Here is a 21060-nt window from a genome sequence, read left to right as displayed (position 1 = left end):
TCCCACCAGATCGATACAAGTAGAACCGGGATTCATCGGACCATACCACACGCTGCCACTGTTCCAGGGTCCTGTGTCCAGGTGTCAGTAAAGGACACGAGTTGGTCGTCGGCTGGTGAAGCCTATGCGGTGCAATTTCCTCTTTACAGTTCTGGTAGAAATGGGTTCCTGACTCCCAGCATTCAACTGGGCGGTGATCTGACTCACAGTAGCCCGTCGAGCACCCTGTATGGTTCTGCGGAGGTGACGTGATGTCCGTTCGTTAAACACTTGTGTTCTTGTTCTTCCCGTGCGGCGGTTTACGCTGGTGGTAACATTCTCTCTGCGATACTGAAGATCCACCCTCGACACTGGTGACCTCGGAAACCCGAATTCGCGTGTAATCTCCGCAATGCTATGACCTATGCGCCGTGCGCCGATATCTTTCCACGTCCAAAGTCGGTTAACTCGCGACGTGTTGCCTTCTTCCGGAAACTGGTGTCTGTGACAGACTGCTCAGCTACGCCGTAGCTAGCCGCAACGCTCAGGGGCCATACACGGCACATTTTCTAATGGGACACCCCTTCCCGTGGCTCTTGGCCACTCAATGTAGGTAAGGGTTATTCTGCCCGAAGGCAAATCCGAACCTCCGCAGAGGTGTTCCTGAGCCGGAGTTCACGTGCGGTAAATTACGTGCAGTAGGGTGGCCAGTTCCTTTCCGCTCCTCCATTCCCTTACCCCCCATCCAACTCCTGACCACGCCCAATGTTGCTTAACTTCGGAGATCTCACGGGATCCGGTGTTTCAACACGGCTACGGCCGTTGGCACTCAATGTAGAAGGAATTGTAAATAGAAATCATTGAATGATAACTACCTATCGCAATACCTTGTTACATGTACACAGCTTAAACATTCAATAAAAAAAGGCTATTGTTTGCTTCTTGTGTGTAACATTTCCTTCATCATGAATGAATATCTCTTTGGGATGGGAGTGTACATGAAATTAGAGCCAACAGTTTCCATAGTAAGCATGACAAGCAGTGATCAGTGTTCGACTATGTATACTAGGTCAGTAGCGTCAGTAGTACTGATTACTGTACCGAGCTCGATAGCTGCAGTCGCTTAAGTGCGGCCAGTATCCAGTATTCGGGAGATTGTGGGTTCGATTCCCACTGTCGGCAGCCCTGAAGACGGTTTTCCGTGGTTTCCCATTTTCACACCAGAAAAATGCTGGGGCTGTACCTTAATTAAGGACACGGCCGCTTCCTTCCCATTCCTAGCCCCTCCCTGTCCCATCGTCGCCATAAGACCTATCTATGTCGGTGCGACGTAAAGTAACTTGTAAAAAAAACCTGATTACTGTTTTAAGAGGAAGTATAACTAGGCAACCATCCTCAGTATAACACCAACCAGAGAGAAAACATGGAAGGGATCCGACCCTTCGAAAAATAAAGGTAGCGGCCAAAGAAAGGCAAGTGCCACGAAGGGCGTGAAAATGAAAGACTTCCTAGGCCTTGACTTCTCTAATACCGTCGGGGTCGGAAAAGAACAAGTTTTGACCAAGGGAGGTCGGATAGGATAGATGAAAGTGAGGAGCCTGACACAAGTACGTGGAAGCAATGCCAGGACTCAGCTAAGGTCCTCATGGTGACCAACGCAGGCTCCCAAGTTGAGAGCCCCTGGGGTTCCTTTCAGTCGCCTCTTACGACAGGCAGGGGATACCGTGGGTGTTATTCTACCGCCCAGACCACAGTGGGGGTCAGTAGCGTCATCTTCTCACTGTGCGACTGCTCCCTGTAACTAAGAGCTTGAGGAAGTTTCATGTCGAGTGAACCTCGTTCTGCTCCTCAGTCCAAACTAAAGTTCCTGAACTGGCCGAAAAATGTATCCAGGGCCTCTACACCGGAGGGAGGGCTAATAATACAACTTGTTAATAGTCCTGTACTATCAACATAGATGAACAATGCACGGCAGTGACCTTAATTCGAAATAGTCCCACTGCTGAGATCGGCGATGCATGTCCTGGAAAGTTTGCAAGAAGGCTTCCTTTGGGATGGTGTTCAAAAGCGTCGTCACGTTTCGTTGGATGTCAGAAATATCGTCAAATCTCTTTCCTTTCAAAGCGAGTTAGATGCGTGACTTTTCGGCTCCAAACTTTTTCCGACGAGGGGATCCCGGAGAACGCCATTCCATGATTTGCCGTTTCGTTTCAGGGTCGTACCTAAGACGCCAGGTTTCGTCTTCGGTGACGATACAATTCAAGAAATTTGGTGTCGCATCCACCGTTTCGACAAAATCCTTTGAAGCCTCTAAACGTGCCTGCTTCTGATCGTCAGTCAAGTGATGTGGCACAGGACGAGAACGCGGTTTCCTCTTCCCTAACTTCTGGGTAACGATTTGTCGCACGGATTCAGGTTAATCTGCAGTTCATCCGCTATCATGCGCACAGTCAATCGCCGATCGTTCGTGATTAATGTCCTCACCTTCTCAATGTTTTCGTCACTGATGGCGGTCGCCGGTCTTCCGCTACGGGGGTTGTCAGAAACACTTTCCCGGCCTCCTCGAAAACGAGCGAACTACTCGTACACACACTTCAAGGACAGTGCTTGATCTTCATAAACACGTACCGACATCGCATGCGTTTCTTTCGGTGTCTTGCCAAGCTTAAAACAAAGCTGTACATTGATCTTTTGGTCTTTCATGTTCCTGTTCGCAGTTCAGAACTAACGCACTAAACACGCACTGTGCTAAACAGGTCTTACACGGCACACACACGATGCTCAGCTGAACAACGTTGGGAGCAGGTGGTCAAAACCTGCTGCTACGCAGATGCAGCCTTGTGTGTCGCCAGTGTTGCCGGATTGACCGTTCTGACTTCATTCACAGAACTTTATTGTCACAGGTTGTAATAATAATAAAAAAATATGTTATGCTTTCCATACAAATGGCTCCCGGATGTCGTAAGAGGCTACTAAGAGGAACAACCAAAGAATCCGTACTCCTTCTCTCGTCTTCTAAGCTCACAAACATGTCCATGATTAGCCTGTATGCTTTTGAGTGCAGGGGAGAAAATTTACGAGTGCGATGTTGTTTTTCTTACGTCTGGCCGGGCTGAGTGGCTCAGACGGTTGAGGAGTCTGGCCTTCTCCAACATCGCAGGTTCCATCCTGGTTCAATCCGGTGGTATATGAAGGTGCTCATATACGACAGCCTCGAGTGGGTAGATTTACCGGCACGAAAAAAATCCTCTCCGACTAAATTCCGGCACATCGGCGTCTCCGAAAATCGTAAAAAGTAGTTAGTGGGACGTTAAAGCAATGGCATTATTATTGTTTCTTTCTTTCTTTCTTAGCCCGTTTACCGTCCAGGGTTGGCTTTTTCCCTCGGACTCAGCGAGAGATCCCATCTCTACTGCCTCAAGGGCAGTATCCTGGAGCGTGAGACATTTGGTTGGGGTTACAATTCAAAATATTAAAATCAGAGAAGAGCTGAATATAGAACCATTAGTACAGAAGATACAGAAAGCAAGACTGAGATGGTTCGGACATGTAAAACTATGGGAAAGGAACGGGTAGCGAGAAGGGAATTGGAAAGAGAAGGGAAAGAGACCAGTTGGACGACCGAGAAAAAGGTGGATGGATCAGATCTGGAAGGACATTAGAGAAGCTGGATTGGATGTGGCGGAAATAATGGAGCAGGAAAAGTGGAAGATCAAAAAGGAGTGGAGGAGGCTTGTAAAGCACACCCGGGTGACTGGAGTGGGACATTGATGATGATGACAACTGGGGTCGAGGACCAGTACCTCGCTCACGCGGCCTCACCTTCTGTGCTGAACAGGGGCCTTGTGGGAGGAAGTGAAGATTGGAAGGGATAGACAAGAAAGTGGGAAGGATGCCGGCGTGGCCGTAAATTAGGTATGGCGGCATTTATCTGGAGAAGAAGTGGGAAACCACCGAAAACCACTTCGAGGATGGCTGAGGTGGGAATCGAACCCTCTCTAGCTGTGCCGAGTGACTCAGACGTTTGAGGTGCTAGCCTTCCGATCTCAACTTGGCAGGTTCGATCCTGGCTCAGTCCGGTGGTATTTGAAGGTGCTCAAATACCTCAGCCTCGTGTCGGTAGATTTAATGGCACGTAAAAGAACTCCCGTGGGACTAAATTCCGGCACCTCGGCGTCTCCGAAAACCGTAAAAGTAGTTAATGGGACGTACAGCCAATAGCAGTATTATTAAACCCCTCTATTCAGTTGGCCTCCCGAGGCTGAGTGGGCCCCGTTCCAACCCTCATACTACTATTCAAATTTCGTGGCAGAGCCGAGAAACAAACCTGGGCCTCCGGGGATGGCAGCCAATCACACTAACCACTACAATACAGAGGCGGTTTTTATTATTATTATTATTATTATTATTTACATGTAATCAAGCTCCAGTGTTTAGGACAATACCTACTCGAAACCGTGAAGAAGGGACATTATTGTGAGACTACCATAAAATGCGTTCGAATGCCGCGAGGTACTGTATGGGTATTTCTCCGCTGCCTGTGGTGGTGCATTGGCACACCAGAATAGCAAACCTGGCGCGGAGAATCTTGTCATGCCTGTTCTAAACACTCCTTTAGGGCCTTTGAGCTTTGAGCCGACTTCTACAGTTTGTGTGCAGCTTTGCTTTTTATTTCTTTACAACTTGCTTTACATCGCACTGATACAGATCTTATGACAACTACAACAACAGCCTCAGCATTTGCTTGGTATGAAAATGGGAAACCATGGGAAACCATCTTCAGGGCTGCCGGCAGTGGTGTTCGACTCCAGTATCTCCCGAGAGCAAGATCACAGCAGCGCACGGCCAAACCGCTCGGTGTGTATGTAGCTTTACATACGGTATAATTACATACAAATGTTGTTTGAACCTTAAGTAACAAGGAATCATTTAACCGCGACGTAAGACATAGTATTCAAAGAAGCGCTACTAATTTAGGGCATTAGCTGCCTATTGGAAGGAGCACTAAAAAGAAACAAAGATATGGGTATTGTTATCACTGGTCCAAGGAGATCGGAGCGTTATAATACCCCATCCAACAATGAGGAAGAGTATTACAAGTGTATAATACTACGTCGTGAATAAATTCCTTCATAAGTAGCGTGTCAGAAAGATTTATGGAGCATAAAGGTATTCAAGCTGGCTTCATATTACCTCAGGTGCATGCACTGTGCACGGTGCAAAAGACGACTTCGCTTGGTTGACCAGAGTGCAGACCCCCACTTCTCGATTTGGAGCAATAGCGCTGTCTCTCTCTTTCCCCACGCCTGTCTCGCTCGCTCCCTCTGTCTCCCTCTTCCTCACTTGCTCCGTAGCGCACCAAATCCGAGCCGAGTTGAGCCAAGCTTAGCCGAGTAGCCCAGAGACGAAGCGTTGGTCCGAGCCGAGCCGAGTGGGACCGATGCACTGTGCACAGGAACTCTGCGCCGCAGTTTGCACTCGTGAGATTTTGGGCGTTTGAGACGCTCTGTATTACCTGAATGACATTGGTCACTACAGCTCAGCTCCTCGGCTGAATGATCGGGGTACTGGTTTCCGGATCGTTTCCCGGCTGCTTCGGGGATTTTAACTGAGTATGATTAGTACCTCTTACTCGTGAACTGGGCGCTTGTATTCGTCTTAATACACTACACCACTAACAACCATAGAGTCCACCTCCGTAGCGTAACGGTTAGAACTACAGTATTAGCTGTCATCCTCGGTGGGCCGGGTTCGATTCCCGGCACTGCCAGTAATTTACGAATGGCAGAAGGGCTGGTACGTGCTTAAAATGGTATATGCAGCTCATCTCCACTGGGGGTGTGCCTGAGAAAAGCCGCACCACCTCAGGATGACACGAGTGTACTTCTTCCCACCCTCATCCGAGGGTTACCTTATAAGAGCCGCGCCCGGCTAGAAATAGCCAAACGAAATTAATAAACCACCATAGAAACACGCTATAGTGAACGCATTCCTTCACCTGGTGTGTGTGTGTGTGTGTGTGTGTGTGTGTGTGTGTGTGTGTGTGTGTGTGTGTGTGTGTGTGTGTGTGTGTGTCAGGAAGGGCATCCGACAGTAAAACTGGACCCCACTCCAGTTTAAATGTCGGCCCCCCAAAATTGGGAAAAATGGTGAGGAAGAGGAATTGGATGAATGGTGGAGAATCGGGCTCCGGATACCAGATCCCTGGTTCAATCCTGGCAAAGTTAATGCCATGTAAAACGACGTCTGCATGTAAAAGATCTCTAGTGAAACATTTGGCGTCGACCCGACAAAATTAATAAAATATCAACCACAAATAACCAACAGAGATCCGCTTTATTCTATTATCTAAACTAATGCGCAAAATCAATCAATCAATCAATCAATCAATCAATCAATCAATCAATCAATCAATCAATCAATCAATCAATCAATCAATCAATCAATCAATCAATCAATCAATCATTGGTCTACTAGGGCTGCCCCCGGGTGGCTGATTCCCTATCAATTGCTTATCTACCGGGCGAGTTGGCCGTTCGGTTAGGGGCGCGCAGCTGTGAGCTTGCATTCGGGAGATAGTGAGTTCGAATCCCACTGTCGGCAGCCATCAAGATGGTTATCCGTAGTTTCCCATTTTCACACCAGGCAAATGCTGGAGCTGTACCTTGATTAAGGCCACGGCCGCTTCCTTCCAACTCCTAGGCCTTTCCTAACCCATCGTCGCCCGCCATAAGACCTATCCGTGCCGGTGCGACGTAAAGCAACTGGCAAAAAAAAAAAAAAAAAAAAATCCAACTTGATCGTCATATTCTGATCTTTTTGCATTTTTAAAAGCTCCACTAAAAGTTGTTCGTCTACCAATATCACTCCAAGCGATCGCTGGCAGCCTGAAGGACGTCAAATAGTAGCTGTGGTGACACGATTATTATTATTTTCCTTACATGAGAGTAAATATTTTCGTGTTTATGCGCTTCCCTAGTAGAGAGTTAATTTTTGTCATTCACATTTTTGTACTGATACTAATACACTTCACTGAAATGGACGCAGTAACACAATCTGGCTGCCTTATCGCTGGAAGACGAGCTGTACTTGAGATAACCTTACCTCTGCAAAACTCATTCCTCACTTCTTTGTCACCAAGAAAGAATATATTCATTACAAGAATGGCTTTTCAAACATAGTCTAAAGTGAGAGATATTTACAGTACTTCTTGCCAGGGAGCAAGTGAATACTCTGTACGATCAGCCACATCTGAATATAATAATAAAATAATAATAAAAATAATAATGCATCGAAAGAGCCCACTCAGGAAACTAGAACTTAAAGAGAGGAGGATGGCACCTGCAGAATCAGACACAACAACGAGCTCTATGAACATCAGGAAGTCATAGTCACGTGAATGAGGGAGAAGCGACTGACATTCTACGGGCACATGATCCGCCTGAATCCCTGCAGGCTCACGAGCAGAATCCTCACAGTGACAAGTACGGGAAAAGCTTCCAACACCAAGCGGATCACCTCAGTAAAATCAGACCTAGAAAACTGCAGATCCCGTCAGAGACCACAGAGAACCGATCTCAGTACCGACAGGCCATTCTACAGAGAGTCTTCCCACTGTCCCTCACAAGCAAAAAGTGGGCGGATGGGAGGAAGCAGGCACATAGCGAGAAAATAAAAGCGTACTGGGCCAAGAAAGCAGAAACCCCTAGCTAAGAGTTAAGACGAGCTCCGTGGTACCTAGTAGGCCAAAACGAACCGATTAATAATAATAATAATAATAATAATAATAATAATAATAATAATAATAATAATAATGTTACTGGATTTGCGTCCCAATAATTTCTTTTATGATTTACGAAGACGCCGAGTTGCCGAAATTTCATCACGCAAGAGATTTATTTTATGTGCCGGTAAATGTTTCGAATTCACTGTCACCAGTATTGCCAAATTCACGTTCAAACATACATGTTAAGAGGACCAAGGTATTCGTTGTGAGTAAACATCTGAACGAATTCACACCAACATCAAGCTTACTAACAAGGTAGTGGAACAAGTCACCAGTTTCCCTCATCTAGAAACTCTAATCACCAACGACAACATGTGCAGGAAAGAGTTTGGAAGGCGACTAAAGCTTGTCAAACAGGAATAAGAGAAATATTTGATCAATGCAAATCTACTGTAGATTTTGGAATTAGGAAGAAATTTGTGATGTCTTTTGTATTGAGTGTGCTATTGTATGGCTGTGAATGTTGGACAATCAGAGATCAGGATTGCAACCGACTTGTAGCGTTTGAGATGTGGGTCTGGAGATGAATGCTAAGGATTAAATGGATTGAACAAAGAACAAACAAAAGTGTTATGCAAGAAATTCAAGGGAAGAGAAGACTGGTGTTAACGATACAAAGAAAAAGAGCTAAATCTGGCCACATATTGCAGCATAATACCTTTCTTACCAATCTGCTGGAACGGAATTTGGAATGGAATGGAATGGAAAATCATGGGAAAGAAAGGCCGAAGACGACCAAGGAAAGAATTCCTGTAAGACTTGGCACAGAAACTTCATTACGGTTCCTATTATCATAGGAAACTTGGAACAGAGAATAATGATTGCATAGACAAGGAATTGCCCTTAGAGAATGGTGATGATGATTGATTTTACGTTCCACTACCTACTTTAACGGTTTTCGGAGACGCCGTTGTGTCGAAATTTTGTCTCGCAGGAGTTTTTGTTCTTTTACGTATCAGTAAATCTGCCGACACAGGGCTGAATTATTTGAGCACATTCAAATTCCACCGGACTGAACCAGGATCGAACGTACCAAGTTGGGGTCAAAGAACAAGCGCCTTAACCGTCTGAGCCACTCAGCCCAGAAAAATGAGTAATAAGGCAGTAGCTAAAACTGGATTGCTTTAGGGCCACCACCACCGCCAACGTGTGAGCGAATCCCATTACCACAAAATCTCGTCATCAGGGGACGTCGTGAGTTAATCTAACCTAACCTAACCTAACCTAACCTTGTTAGCTGACATAACCTAACGTGACATCGTGGTAGGTGATGACGTCATATAAAAGAACATGGCCGTCTCTTTGTAGTGGAAGTGCTCTCTTTCGTACGTTTGCGGTGATAGTGACCGCAGAATATGAAAATCAGGTGATATCATCACGTTAGGTTAGGTCAGCTGATGGCGTCGCGTTAGGTTAGGTCAGCCGACAATGGTAGGTTAGTTGATGGCGTCACGTTAGGTTAGGTCAGCCGACAATGGTAGGTTATCTGGTGGAGTCACGTTAGGTTAGGTCAGCTGACAATGGTAGGTTATCTGGTGGAGTCACGTTAGGTTAGGTCAGCTGATGGCGTCACGTTAGGTTAGGTCAGCCGACAATGGTAGGTTAGTTGATGGCGTCACGTTAGGTTAGGTCAGCTCACAATGGTAGGTTAGTTGATGGCGTCACGTTAGGTTAGGTCAGCCGACAATGGTAGGTTAGTTGATGGCATCACGTTAGGTTAGGTCAGCTGATGGCGTCACGTTAGGTTAGGTCAGCTGATGGCGTCGCGTTAGGTTAGGTCAGCCGACAATGGTAGGTTAGTTGATGGCGTCACGTTAGGTTAGGTCAGCTCACAATGGTAGGTTAGCTGATGGCGTTACGTTAGGTTAGGTCAGCTGATGGCGTCACGTTAGGTTAGGTCAGCTCACAATGGTAGGTTAGTTGATGGCGTCACGTTAGGTTAGGTCAGCCGACAATGGTAGGTTAGTTGATGGCGTCACGTTAGGTTAGGTCAGCTGATGGCGTCGCGTTAGGTTAGGTCAGCCGACAATGGTAGGTTAGTTGATGGCGTCACGTTAGGTTAGGTCAGCTCACAATGGTAGGTTAGCTGATGGCGTTACGTTAGGTTAGGTCAGCTGATGGCGTCACGTTAGGTTAGGTCAGCTCACAATGGTAGGTTAGTTGATGGCGTCACGTTAAGTTAGGTCAGCTGATGGCGTCACGTTAGGTTAGGTCAGCTCACAATGGTAGGTTAGCTGATGGCGTTACGTTAGGTTAAGTCAGCTGATGGCGTCACGTTAGGTTAGGTCAGCTCAAATGGTAGATTAGCTGATGGCGTCACGTTAGGTTAGGTCAGCTGATGGCGTCACGTTAGGTTAGGTCAGCTCACAATGGTAGGTTAGCTGATGGCGTCACGCTAGGTTAGGTCAGCTCACAATGGTAGGTTAGTTGATGGCGTCACGTTAGGTTAGGTCAGCTGATGGCGTCACGTTAGGTTAGGTCAGCTCAAATGGTAGATTAGCTGATGGCGTCACGTTAGGTTAGGTCAGCTGACAATGGTAGGTTAGTTGATGGCGTCACGTTAGGTTAGGTCAGCTCACAATGGTAGGTTAGTTGATGGCGTCACGTTAGGTTAGGTCAGCTCACAATGGTAGATTAGCTGATGGCGTCACGTTAGGTTAGGTCAGCTGATGGCGTCACGTTAGGTTAGGTCAGCTCAAATGGTAGATTAGCTGATGGCGTCACGTTAGGTTAGGTCAGCTGATGGCGTCACGTTAGGTTAGGTCAGCTCACAATGGTAGGTTAGTTGATGGCGTCACGTTAGGTTAGGTCAGCTGATGGCGTCACGTTAGGTTAGGTCAGCTCAAATGGTAGATTAGCTGATGGCGTCACGTTAGGTTAGGTCAGCTGATGGCGTCACGTTAGGTTAGGTCAGCTCACAATGGTAGGTTAGTTGATGGCGTCACGTTAGGTTAGGTCAGCTGATGGCGTCACGTTAGGTTAGGTCAGCTCACAATGGTAGGTTAGTTGATGGCGTCACGTTAGGTTAGGTCAGCTGACAATGGTAGGTTAGTTGATGGCGTCACGTTAGGTTAGGTCAGCTGACAATGGTAGGTTAGCTGATGGCGTCACGTTAGGTTAGGTCAGCTCACAATGGTAGATTAGCTGATGGCGTCACGTTAGGTTAGGTCAGCTGACAATGGTAGGTTAGCTGATGGCGTCACGTTAGGTTAGGTCAGCTCACAATGGTAGATTAGCTGATGGCGTCACGTTAGGTTAGGTCAGCTGACAATGGTAGGTTAGTTGATGGCGTCACGTTAGGTTAGGTCAGCTGACAATGGTAGGTTAGCTGATGACAGTACGGTAGGTTAGGTCAGATAAAATGTACAGTAAGATTAGGTTAGGTTAGCTGATGACGTCACGGTACGATAGGTCATGACTTCAGCTGATGGTTCTCGTTCCCACGCTGGCGGCGTTGGTGGTGGTGGTAACCGCAGAACCATCCACTTTTAGCTACTTAAGACAAACACAAATACCCAGTCCCTGAGTTAACAGAATTAACCATACACAGTCAAAATTCCTGACCCAGCCGGGAATCGAATACAGGATCCTTTGTACTGAAGGTAAGCACGCTAACCACTCGGACAAACAGATAACGGGTCATAACTGACTTTTGATAACTGAAATGCTCGAATATCGAAAAATTAGAGTCCGTTCCAGAGAATATCCAAAATGGCATTGATTTTTTTACCCTTGTATTAACCCCGTGATATTGCAAGAAAATCGCACTGTAGTTTCCCCTTGTCTGTGTCAAAGTTATGATTAGTGATACGCTGTTATCTTCTTCTCACCGAGCGAACAGGCTACGTGGGTCGTGTCACGTAGCTGTATGCGTGCATTCGAGAAATAGTATAGATTTGAATCCCACCGTCGGCAGGCCTAAAGATGGTATTCCGAGTGATTATAATAATTAAGGTCACGTTTGCTTGTTTCCAGTTCTACCTCATCGTCACCGTGAGACCTGTACGAGACGGTGCGACGTAATAAAACAAACAAACAAACAAACAAACAAACAAACAAACAAACAAACAAACAAACAAACAAACAAACAAACAAACAAACAAACAAACAAACAAACAAAGTAAGAAGAATGATCTTCTTCTCTTCCAGCGATCGTCAAGGTCTGTAACGGAGAGGACTGGGTTTGAGTAACTGTTTGCATTCTACGAGGATGTTACGTTTTGTTGAGTAATCTGCCTTCCGCAGAAAGTGCGAGTGAACCGTCAAGGACGAGGTAAGCTCATTAAAAACATCTGTGAGTCACTTTCTCTAATTCGCCGTGGTCGCGCGCCGCTGCAAGGAAGACCAGATACTCATTCGCTAGTCTGCTGGTTTACATGGGAGAGATTTTAGAATTATGGTAGGACAGGTGATATCTTCATTATATTAATGGCTCTGTCCGGCTCTTTAGCACAGTGGCCTTCAGTTTATAGGGCTCTGGGTTCGATTCCCGGGAGGGCTGGGTGTTCTAGCGATGCCCGGTTAGCTCGGGAGCTAGGTTTTTGCGATCGTCTTCATAAATCTTCATTTACACACAACAACACACCACAGTCGGCCAGGGTTCTTGTTGTTGTGTTGGTATTATCCGAGAAACAAACTGAACGTAGGTCACTGATGTAACACTTGCACTGGTATAGCGGGTTCGAAACCGGCAGAGGTAGTGGGATTTATGTCGCCATGTTAGTGTGATAGTTGCCACCCCCGGAGGCCCCGGTTCGATTCCCGACTTTGCCACGAAATAAGAAAAAGTGGTGCGAGGGCTGGAACGGGGTCCACTCAGCCTCGGGAGGTCAACTGAGTAGAGGGGGGTTCGATTCCCATCTTAGCCATCCTGGACGTGGTTTTCCGTGGTTTCCCCACTTCTCCTCCAGGCAAATGCTAGGATGGTACCTAACTGAAGGCCACGCCGCTTCCTTCCCTCTTCCCTGCCTATCCCTTCCAATCTTCCCACCTCCCACAAAGGCCCCTGTTCAGCATAGGAGGTGAGGCCGCCTGGTCATTCTCCCCAGTTGTACCCACGATCCAATGTCTCAGGCTCCAGGACACTGCCCTTGAGGCGGTAGAAGTGGGGTTCCTCGCTGAATCCGAGGGGAAAACCGACCCTGGAAGGTAAACAGATAAAGAAGAAGAAGATAGCTAATTGGCACTGTCACTACTTCTCTCCATGGTAGACGCGGTTCGGTACCCAGACAATGCATTTTGAATTTTTGAAATGGAAGTAATATAAGTCCACCTCTGTGGTGTAGTGGTTAGTGGAATTAGTTGCCACCCCCGGAGGCCCGGTTTCGATTACCGGCTCTGCCACGAAATTCGAAAAAGTGGTACGAGGGCTGGAGCGGGGTCCACTCAGCCTCGGGAGGTCAACTGAGTAGAGGTGGATTCGATTCCCACCTGGAAGTTGTTTTCCATGGTTTCCCCACTTCTCCTCCAGACAAATGCCGGGATGGTACCTAACTTAAGGCCACGGCTACTTTCTTCTCTCTTCCTTGTCTATCCCTTCCAGTTTTCCCATCCCCCCGCAAGGCCCCTGCTGAGCATAGCAGGTGAGGCCGCCTGGGTGAGGTACTGGTCATCCTTCCCAGTTGTATCCCCCGACCCAGTGTATGAAGTTCCAGGGTATGCCGTCGCGGCCGTAGAGGTGGGATCCCTCGCCGAGTCCGGGAGATAGTGGGTTCGAACCCCGCTGTCGGCAGCCCTGAAGATGGTTTACCGTAGTTTCCCATTTTCGCACCAGGCAAATGCTGGGGCTGTACCTCAATTAAGGCCACGGCCGCTTCCTTCCCCCTCCTAGGCCTTTCCCATCCCATCGTTGTCATGAGACCTATCTGTGTCGGTGCGACGTGAAGCAACTTGGAAAGAAAATCAACAACAAACAAAAGAAACTCACATTGGAAGTTCACTTTTTAATTGAATTCTTTTGTATAAAGACGGATGAAGGCAATAATTGTTATGTCTTTGTTCCCGTGACAAGGCACTTTGGTAGCAGGCCACTCTAATCTGTGGGGCAGGTGAGTGAGTGACACTTTCAGAGTCGTTAGCTGAGTGATACACCGTCTCTATATTTGTGCTTGCATCACTTTCGTCTGCAACAAGGTGACTAGCATAAAAGAATATCTGGGCTTCCACTCTAAAAGTTAAGAATAAGATTGTGCTGCAATTCCATGGTGTCCGGGAACTTACGACGTTAATTGCAGATAGTCGTCCAGCTCAGAACCATAACCGTGTTAAAATGAAAGCAAATTAAAGCTATCAGGGAACAAGCCATGAAATCAGATAAAAGGAAGCTCGTAATCTCGGCTTCAAGTGACGAGACTGGAATAAACCTAGCAATAACATCTTTTGTATGGCGAGTAAACTCTGGTATCTTGGACCCCACTTTGACTACCTGACGGGCGAACCGAGCATGGCTTTGACATCTCGGCTTGGTTGCCTCTGAAGAAGAAGGAAACGACTACTTTTTTTTTTTTACTATTTATCTCACGGCTTCATTGATCAAACCGATGAAATAATACCAGGAATACCGAGCTCGATAGCTGCAGTCGCTTAAGTGCGGCCAGTATCCAGTATTCGGGAGATAGTAGGTTCGAATCCCACTGTCGGCAGCCCTGAAAATGGTTTTCCGTGGTTTTCCATTTTCACACCAGGCAAATGCTGGGGCTGTACCTTAATTAAGGCCACGGCCGCTTTCTTCCCACTCCTAGCCCTTCCTTGTCCCATCGTCGCCATAAGACCTATCTGTGTCGGTGCGACGTAAAGCAACTAGGAAAAAAAAAAATACCAGGAACTTCATCCAATCGACATGTCTTCTTCTCCTCTTTCTTTTTCTACCGCTTTGCCCACGCCTTGGGGTCGCGGGTGCGAACTGTGTCGCACACACACACACACGGCCGGATGCCCTTCCTGACGCCAACCTTATATGGAGGGATGTAATCACTATTGCGTATTTCTGTGGTAGTTGGCAGTGTAGTGTGTTGTCTGAATATAAAGAGGAAAGTGTTGGAACAAATACAAACACCCAGTCCGCGAGCCTGAAGAATTAATCAAAGGCGATTAAAATCCCCAACCCGGACGGGAATCGAACCCGGGACCCTCTGAACCGAAGTTGGAAAATAATCAGCTGTCTAACGACATATTATTATTGTTTTCGTATTACCAATCTCACATTATCGCATCTGCGCGAACTGGTTTTGAATTAAATTCATAGGAATAGCACACTGAGACATCTTCAATAATTCCTTTTACCAAAGGTCGCGCAATCAGCAGGATGTGTGTTTTGCTTATGAAGCCGCTATATTGAGAGACTGTGGCCCAAAGAATTTAAATATAAAAATAAAACAAATTATACCGTAGTTCTGTTAAATGTTTTTCCTCTTCATAGGTTATGAACACCTGTACAGTATATTATATTTGTTTTCTATTAGCGACCTGCCGGGCGGAGTGGCTCAGGCGGTTGAGGCGCTGGCCTTCTGACTCCAACGTGGCAGGTTCGATCCTGGCTAAGTCCGGTGGTATTTTTAGGTGTTCAAATACGTCAGCTTGGTGTCATTAGATTTACTGGCACGTAAAGGAACTGCTGCGGACCTCGGCGTCTTCCAAAACCGTCAAAAGAAGTTAGTGAGAAGAAAGGACATTATTATTATTATTACTATTATTATACTGTAGTTATTTCTTCTTCTTCTTCTTCTTCTTCTTCTTATTATTATTATTATTATTAATCTGTTTACCCTCCAGGGTTGGTTTTTCCATCGGACTCTGTGAGGGATCCCACCTCTACCGCCTCAAGGGCAGTGTCTTGGAGCTTCAGACTTTGGATCGGGGATACAACTGGGGAGGATGACCCGTACCTCACCCAGGCGGCCTCACCTGCTATGCTGAACAGGGGCCTTGTGGAGGGAGGGGAGGATTGGAAGGGACAGGCAATGAAGAGGAAAGGAAGCGACCGTGGCCTTAAGTTAGGTACCATCTCAGCATTTGCTTGGAGGAGAAGTGGGGAAACCACGGAAAACCACTTCGAGGATGGCTGAGGTGGGAATCGAACCCAACTCTACTCAGTTGACCTCCCGAGGCTGAGTGGACCCCGTTCCAGTCCTTGTACCATCTTGCAAAATTCGTGGCAGAGCTGGGAGGAATCGAACCCGGGCCTCCGGGCGGGGGGCTGCTAATCACGTTAACTATTACACCACAGAGGCGGATATTATTATTATTATTATTATTATTATTATTATTATTATTATTATTATTATATTTATTATTATTATTATTAATGAACTTTTATTATCATCATCACTTATTTAATTTTATAGCTACTGTATTTGCTAAATATTAAAAATAAATCGATCTCCAGATTATTATATCGTCGTTGCCGGGACAAAACCTCCTATGTGATAATATTTTTGGAGATATACTGACCCGCAGCACATACATTATGAAGAGCGAGAATGCCTTGACAACTGTCGAACAATATTGCACCTTAGATGACAAAACCTTACCGGCCAAAGTTCTAAGTTAAAATATTTCATATAGGAGGTTTTGTCCCGGCAACGACGATATATTATTATTAATAGCGTGTGGCCTCCGAAGAGGCCTTACAGGCGACCTGCGCCTCTGTGAGATTCGGTCCCTATCTGAGATGAATTCTAATGCTCAATATGACTCACCCACTCACCCCTCGAGCCGTTGGAATTAACTAATGAAGGTTAAATTCTCCGACCTGGCCGGGATTCGAACTCAAGTATCCCTGGACCAAAGGCCAGCACGCCGAACATTTAGCCACGGAGCCAGACACTACTACAGATAATCAAATCCCAAGCGGCTTCAAACTGTACAGGACACATACTCTCTTGGAAGTTGAGAACTACTTATACCTACCATATCGTTAAAATGCCGTAAAGTCATTACATACATGAAATTCCAAGAGGCAGAGAAGATAAAATTATTGCTTTCTCCTTTATGATCAAGTATATAAGACTTTATTGAAAATGACACATTCCTGTCATTGTTTACGTCATTGGTCTATTGACTGCTTTAAAGCAGTTTTCGAAGACACCTTATCCAGTATTGGTAAAAGTACACGCAAAACGTAATTGGGCTGAACTACAAGAAATAAGAAAAAATTACAATTCCATTTACTTTACAGCATACTAGTCATAAGGAATATAATGACATATTTCACGCATGGGGATGGAATCATAACAAAGTTTGCAAAGAGAAACATTACTTCATTTTGTGTTCTTTTGGAGGAGGGGGCGTTTAATATCGCACTCTTAAAGTGGTTTTTATCAATGAGAAAGACTGATAACGGTACCCTCAAACTTTCAAAATACATATTTCTCACAATTTTTATTTTAGTTAGTGAGTTTCAGAATTGTCCACCTCTGTGATAGTGGTTAGTGTGATTAGCTGCCACCCCCGGAGGCCCGGGTTCGATTTCCAGCTCTGCCATGAAATTTGAAAAGTGGTACGAGGGCTGGAACGGGGTCCACTCAGCCTCGGGAGGTCAACTGAGTAGAGGTGGGTTCGATTCCCACCTCAGCCATCCTGGAAGTGGTTTTCCGTGGTTTCCCACTTGTCCTCCAGGCAAATACCGGGATTGTACCTAACTTAAGGCTACGGCCGCTTCCTTCTCTCTTCCTTGTCTATCCCTTCCAATCTTCCCCTCCCCCGCAAGGCCCCTCTTCAGCATAGCTGGTGAGACCGCCTGCGCGAGGTACTGGTCATACTCCCCAGTTGTATCCCCCGACCCAGAGTGTGAAGCTCCTTCAGGATATTGCCGTTGAGGCGGTAGAGGTGGGGTCCCTCACTGAGTTCGAGGAAAAAGCCAACCCTGGAGGGTAAACAGATTAAGAAAGAAAGAATGACGAGTAAAAATTACATTTTGTAAAAGTGACGATTGCAAGTAAATATTACCAAAAAAGTCATCTTACAACTAATTAATTAGCCTACTTTTATTCAATTACTTCCCAATTCTGACCCTATCCTGTGCTCACCTTTTCATTTCTACGTAACTACTGCATCTTACTAATACTCTAATCCCTTCGCCTTTGTATATCGCTACTGTTCTTACCCCATTCAAAAACTAACTGAACGAGTTAGAGAGTCTTAAGGTATGTCGTATCATTCAGTAACTCTTAATTTGTTTTATCCAAGTCATCAATCAGTCCTTCAGCATTATTCTGTAAGACCACTTTTCAAAGGCTTCGTTTCTCTTCCTTTCAGCGCTAGTTACTGTCCATGTCTCACTTCCGTACGATGCCATGCTCCGCTCTGAAGTCCTGTATTCCCGGGTTAGCATAAAGCCCACCAAGTGACCAGACTAGAGAATACGTAAGTAAAATCCTTCCATGAGATTTGACATACACTTGAGAAGAGACAAACTAATGATTGTTGACAGTGATTACATATTCCACCTACATGACCTACAAATACACAGCGAGGTAATTAATTAGTTTGTAACTTTCGAAACCGGGGAGCGCTGAATTAGAAATAGAATGATGCATAGCAGTTATTCGCACCGCAGTCTCCAGCCTCCACAAGACATTATAGTTTAACAACAAAAACACATGGCTCATTGGTAATCTGATATTAGTCATGTCCAATGAAGGTGTCAGATACCAATCGAACACAGACATTTGAAATGTAACGCTGTCCTCTAACCTAATAATAATGATACTTGCCTTACGTCCCACTAACTAATTTGATACGGTTTTCGGAGACGTCGAGGTGCCAGAATTTTGTCCCGCGGGAGTTCTTTTACGTGCCAGTATATCTACCGACACGAGGCTGACGTATCTGAGCACCTTCAGAGTGAGCCATGATAGTACCTGCCAAGTTGGGGTCAGAAGGCCAACACCACAACCGTCTGAGCTACTCAGCCCAGCTGTCCTCTAACCTACGTATCCCTTAGATGGACAGAGGAATTAAGGCATCACTTTTAAATAAATGGCGTTTTTGAGGAAGATATTCAAAAACTTACCGACACCACAAATTGTAGTACTTTGGGCACAGTCTGTATAAATTGGTTTCCAAGGTATGGTAGATGCAAAGTATTCCAGGGGCAGAACTCAAATGAGGCGTACCTTCCAAGATTAAATTTACAAAATACGTCACTGTTAGGTGATTAGAAATGCTGCGAATTTCTGTACTGATTGAGAGGTAGATTAGGAGGGAGATAAATTCATTTTTTATCACAATAATTATTCTATTACTGCTGACGGTTAGATTTAGCGGGAAAATCAAATTATATATTTCTGGTGAATTAGATTTAATGTAAGCAAAGCAAAGTCATCTCCGTACAGGCCATGAAGGCCCTCGGAGGGGTGGAAGATAAACGCTTCCGCTATCCATAACCTCGGCACTTGGTGGGGCAGACTGGTTAGCTCTACGCCCGGCCAACTTTGCCCCTAGGAATTAACCTGTTACTCATTTTTGGTGTAGGCTGAGTGAACCTCAAGACCATGTGCACCTCCGGAAGTGGAAATCTCGTTTCTTAAATGTTTCGACTTCCGACGGGGAGTCGAACCCACTTCCTTCCGGGTGAACCGAGCACGCCTTTACCTCTTTGGCCAGGCAGCTCCTAGATTTAATGGAAATCAGTCTAATATTTTTCACTCTTCGGGAGCCGAATTTAGAAGTTTTTTTTACAATTTATTTCTTTTTTTTTGGCTATTTGTTTTACGTCGCACCGACACAGATAGGTCTTATGGCGACGATGGTATGGAAAATGCCTAGGCGTGTGAAGGAAGCGGCCGTGGCCTTAACTAAGCATTTGCCTGGTGTGAAAACGGGAAACTATGGAAAACCACCTCCAGGGCTGCCGACAGTGGGGTTCGAAGTTCGAACCCACTATCTCCGGGATGCAATCTTACAGCTTCGCGCCCCTAACCGCATGGCCAACTCGCCCCGTAAATTTGGAGGAATACAAGAAAATGTTATATCACAATCCGGGAATTAGGTTTAGTGAAAACAAAACTAAATTTGTATCTTCGGTGGAGTAATGGCATGTGTCATAGTTGAACATTTAATTGTAGTGAAAAACAAATAAATATTATAAAACTCTTGAGGAAGTAGATTACGAGGAACATTATGTCACACTTGGGAAACTACGTTTTTCGTAAAGAAAATTAACTGTTGGGTTTAGAGAAAAAATAAACTATTAGGCTAGGTTTATCGGGAAACAAGATGTAAATAATAACTCACCTGGCGTCATGCGACAAGTTGTGACCCATGAGCGCAGGAATCTTACACCAGTGATGTTCAGGAGTGATGGTGATAAATATCTGGGCGAAGTAGACGAAGGCGACGAAGAAGGCGAACGGAGCCAAAAGAACAAAGAGAATCTTCTGGTAGAGACCGAATTCCCCCATGTGTGGAAGGACATCGTCAAAATCTATCAACTTGTCAGATCCATCCCTGCTGGGGGTAGGCGATGGGGGTAGTTTCTTCTCCGACTGCTCAACACTGAGAGTTGCCCTCTGATCGTCCTCCGGGACTGGCACAGACAGTGTCAGATTCTTATCACCAACAACACACTTCACCTCCTCGCCTGGCGACGGACTGGTAGCAATAATCTCGGGGATTCCCTTGAACGACAGGCCCATGTCGGTGTCGGACGCGACGGAGTTTCTGTTTTCGTCTGGTGCACCCTGCTGGCTAACAATCTTCTCTTGGGGTGGCATCGTATAGGGCTTACAATTCGGGCTAGCCCGCGAGTTGTCACAGGCAAATCCCGGCTAACTGAAGAGTGCGCGGCGTGCTGCCTGCCTTTTATAAACAGTCGCGCCGCGCTGTGCCTACAGTGCAGTGGGGGGACGGAAGGTCAGGAGTGAATATCTCAGTCGCGAGCAAAATGCGACCTGCTGTACCCAAACGTTCGCGCCTGGGCTGTCTTTGTTTACAGTCACAATTCTGTGGACGATCTGGGACAGTACGCGTCCACTCAATCTCGCATTCGTAAGGAGTAATATTGAGACCTAACATTTAACTAATTAGGCTAATTAATTAATTAACTAATAATAATAATAATAATAATAATAATAATAATAATAATAATAATGATGATGTCCGACTCATTGGCTGAATGGTCAGCATTGAGGCCTTCGGTTCAGGGGTCCACGGTTCGATTCCTGGCCGGGTCGGGGATTTTAATCACGTCTGATTAATTCTTCTGGCCCGGGGACTGGGTGTTTGAGTTTGTCCCAAATTTCTCCTCTTCATATTCAGACAACACACTACACTACCAACCACCGCAGAAACACGCA

At 45.9% G+C, this 21060-nt stretch overlaps 1 protein-coding gene across 1 annotated transcript in view; it reads right to left on the bottom strand.

Moving 5' to 3' along the window:
• LOC136879376 (organic cation transporter protein-like) overlaps window positions 1-20478 on the bottom strand; it is a 122875-nt gene extending 102397 nt beyond the window's left edge. Inside the window, exon 1 of the mRNA XM_068229098.1 lies at window positions 20000-20478. Coding sequence (XP_068085199.1) covers window positions 20000-20478 — 479 coding nt within the window. The remainder of the gene's footprint in view (window positions 1-19999) is intronic.
• Between the last annotated feature and the right edge of the window lie 582 nt (window positions 20479-21060).

This window comes from Anabrus simplex, chromosome 8, assembly GCF_040414725.1.
Source record: "Anabrus simplex isolate iqAnaSimp1 chromosome 8, ASM4041472v1, whole genome shotgun sequence".
Taxonomy (NCBI): domain Eukaryota; kingdom Metazoa; phylum Arthropoda; class Insecta; order Orthoptera; family Tettigoniidae; genus Anabrus; species Anabrus simplex.
The sequence above is the reverse complement of the archived record's forward strand: the minus strand, read 5'-3'. Positions and strand labels throughout refer to the sequence as shown.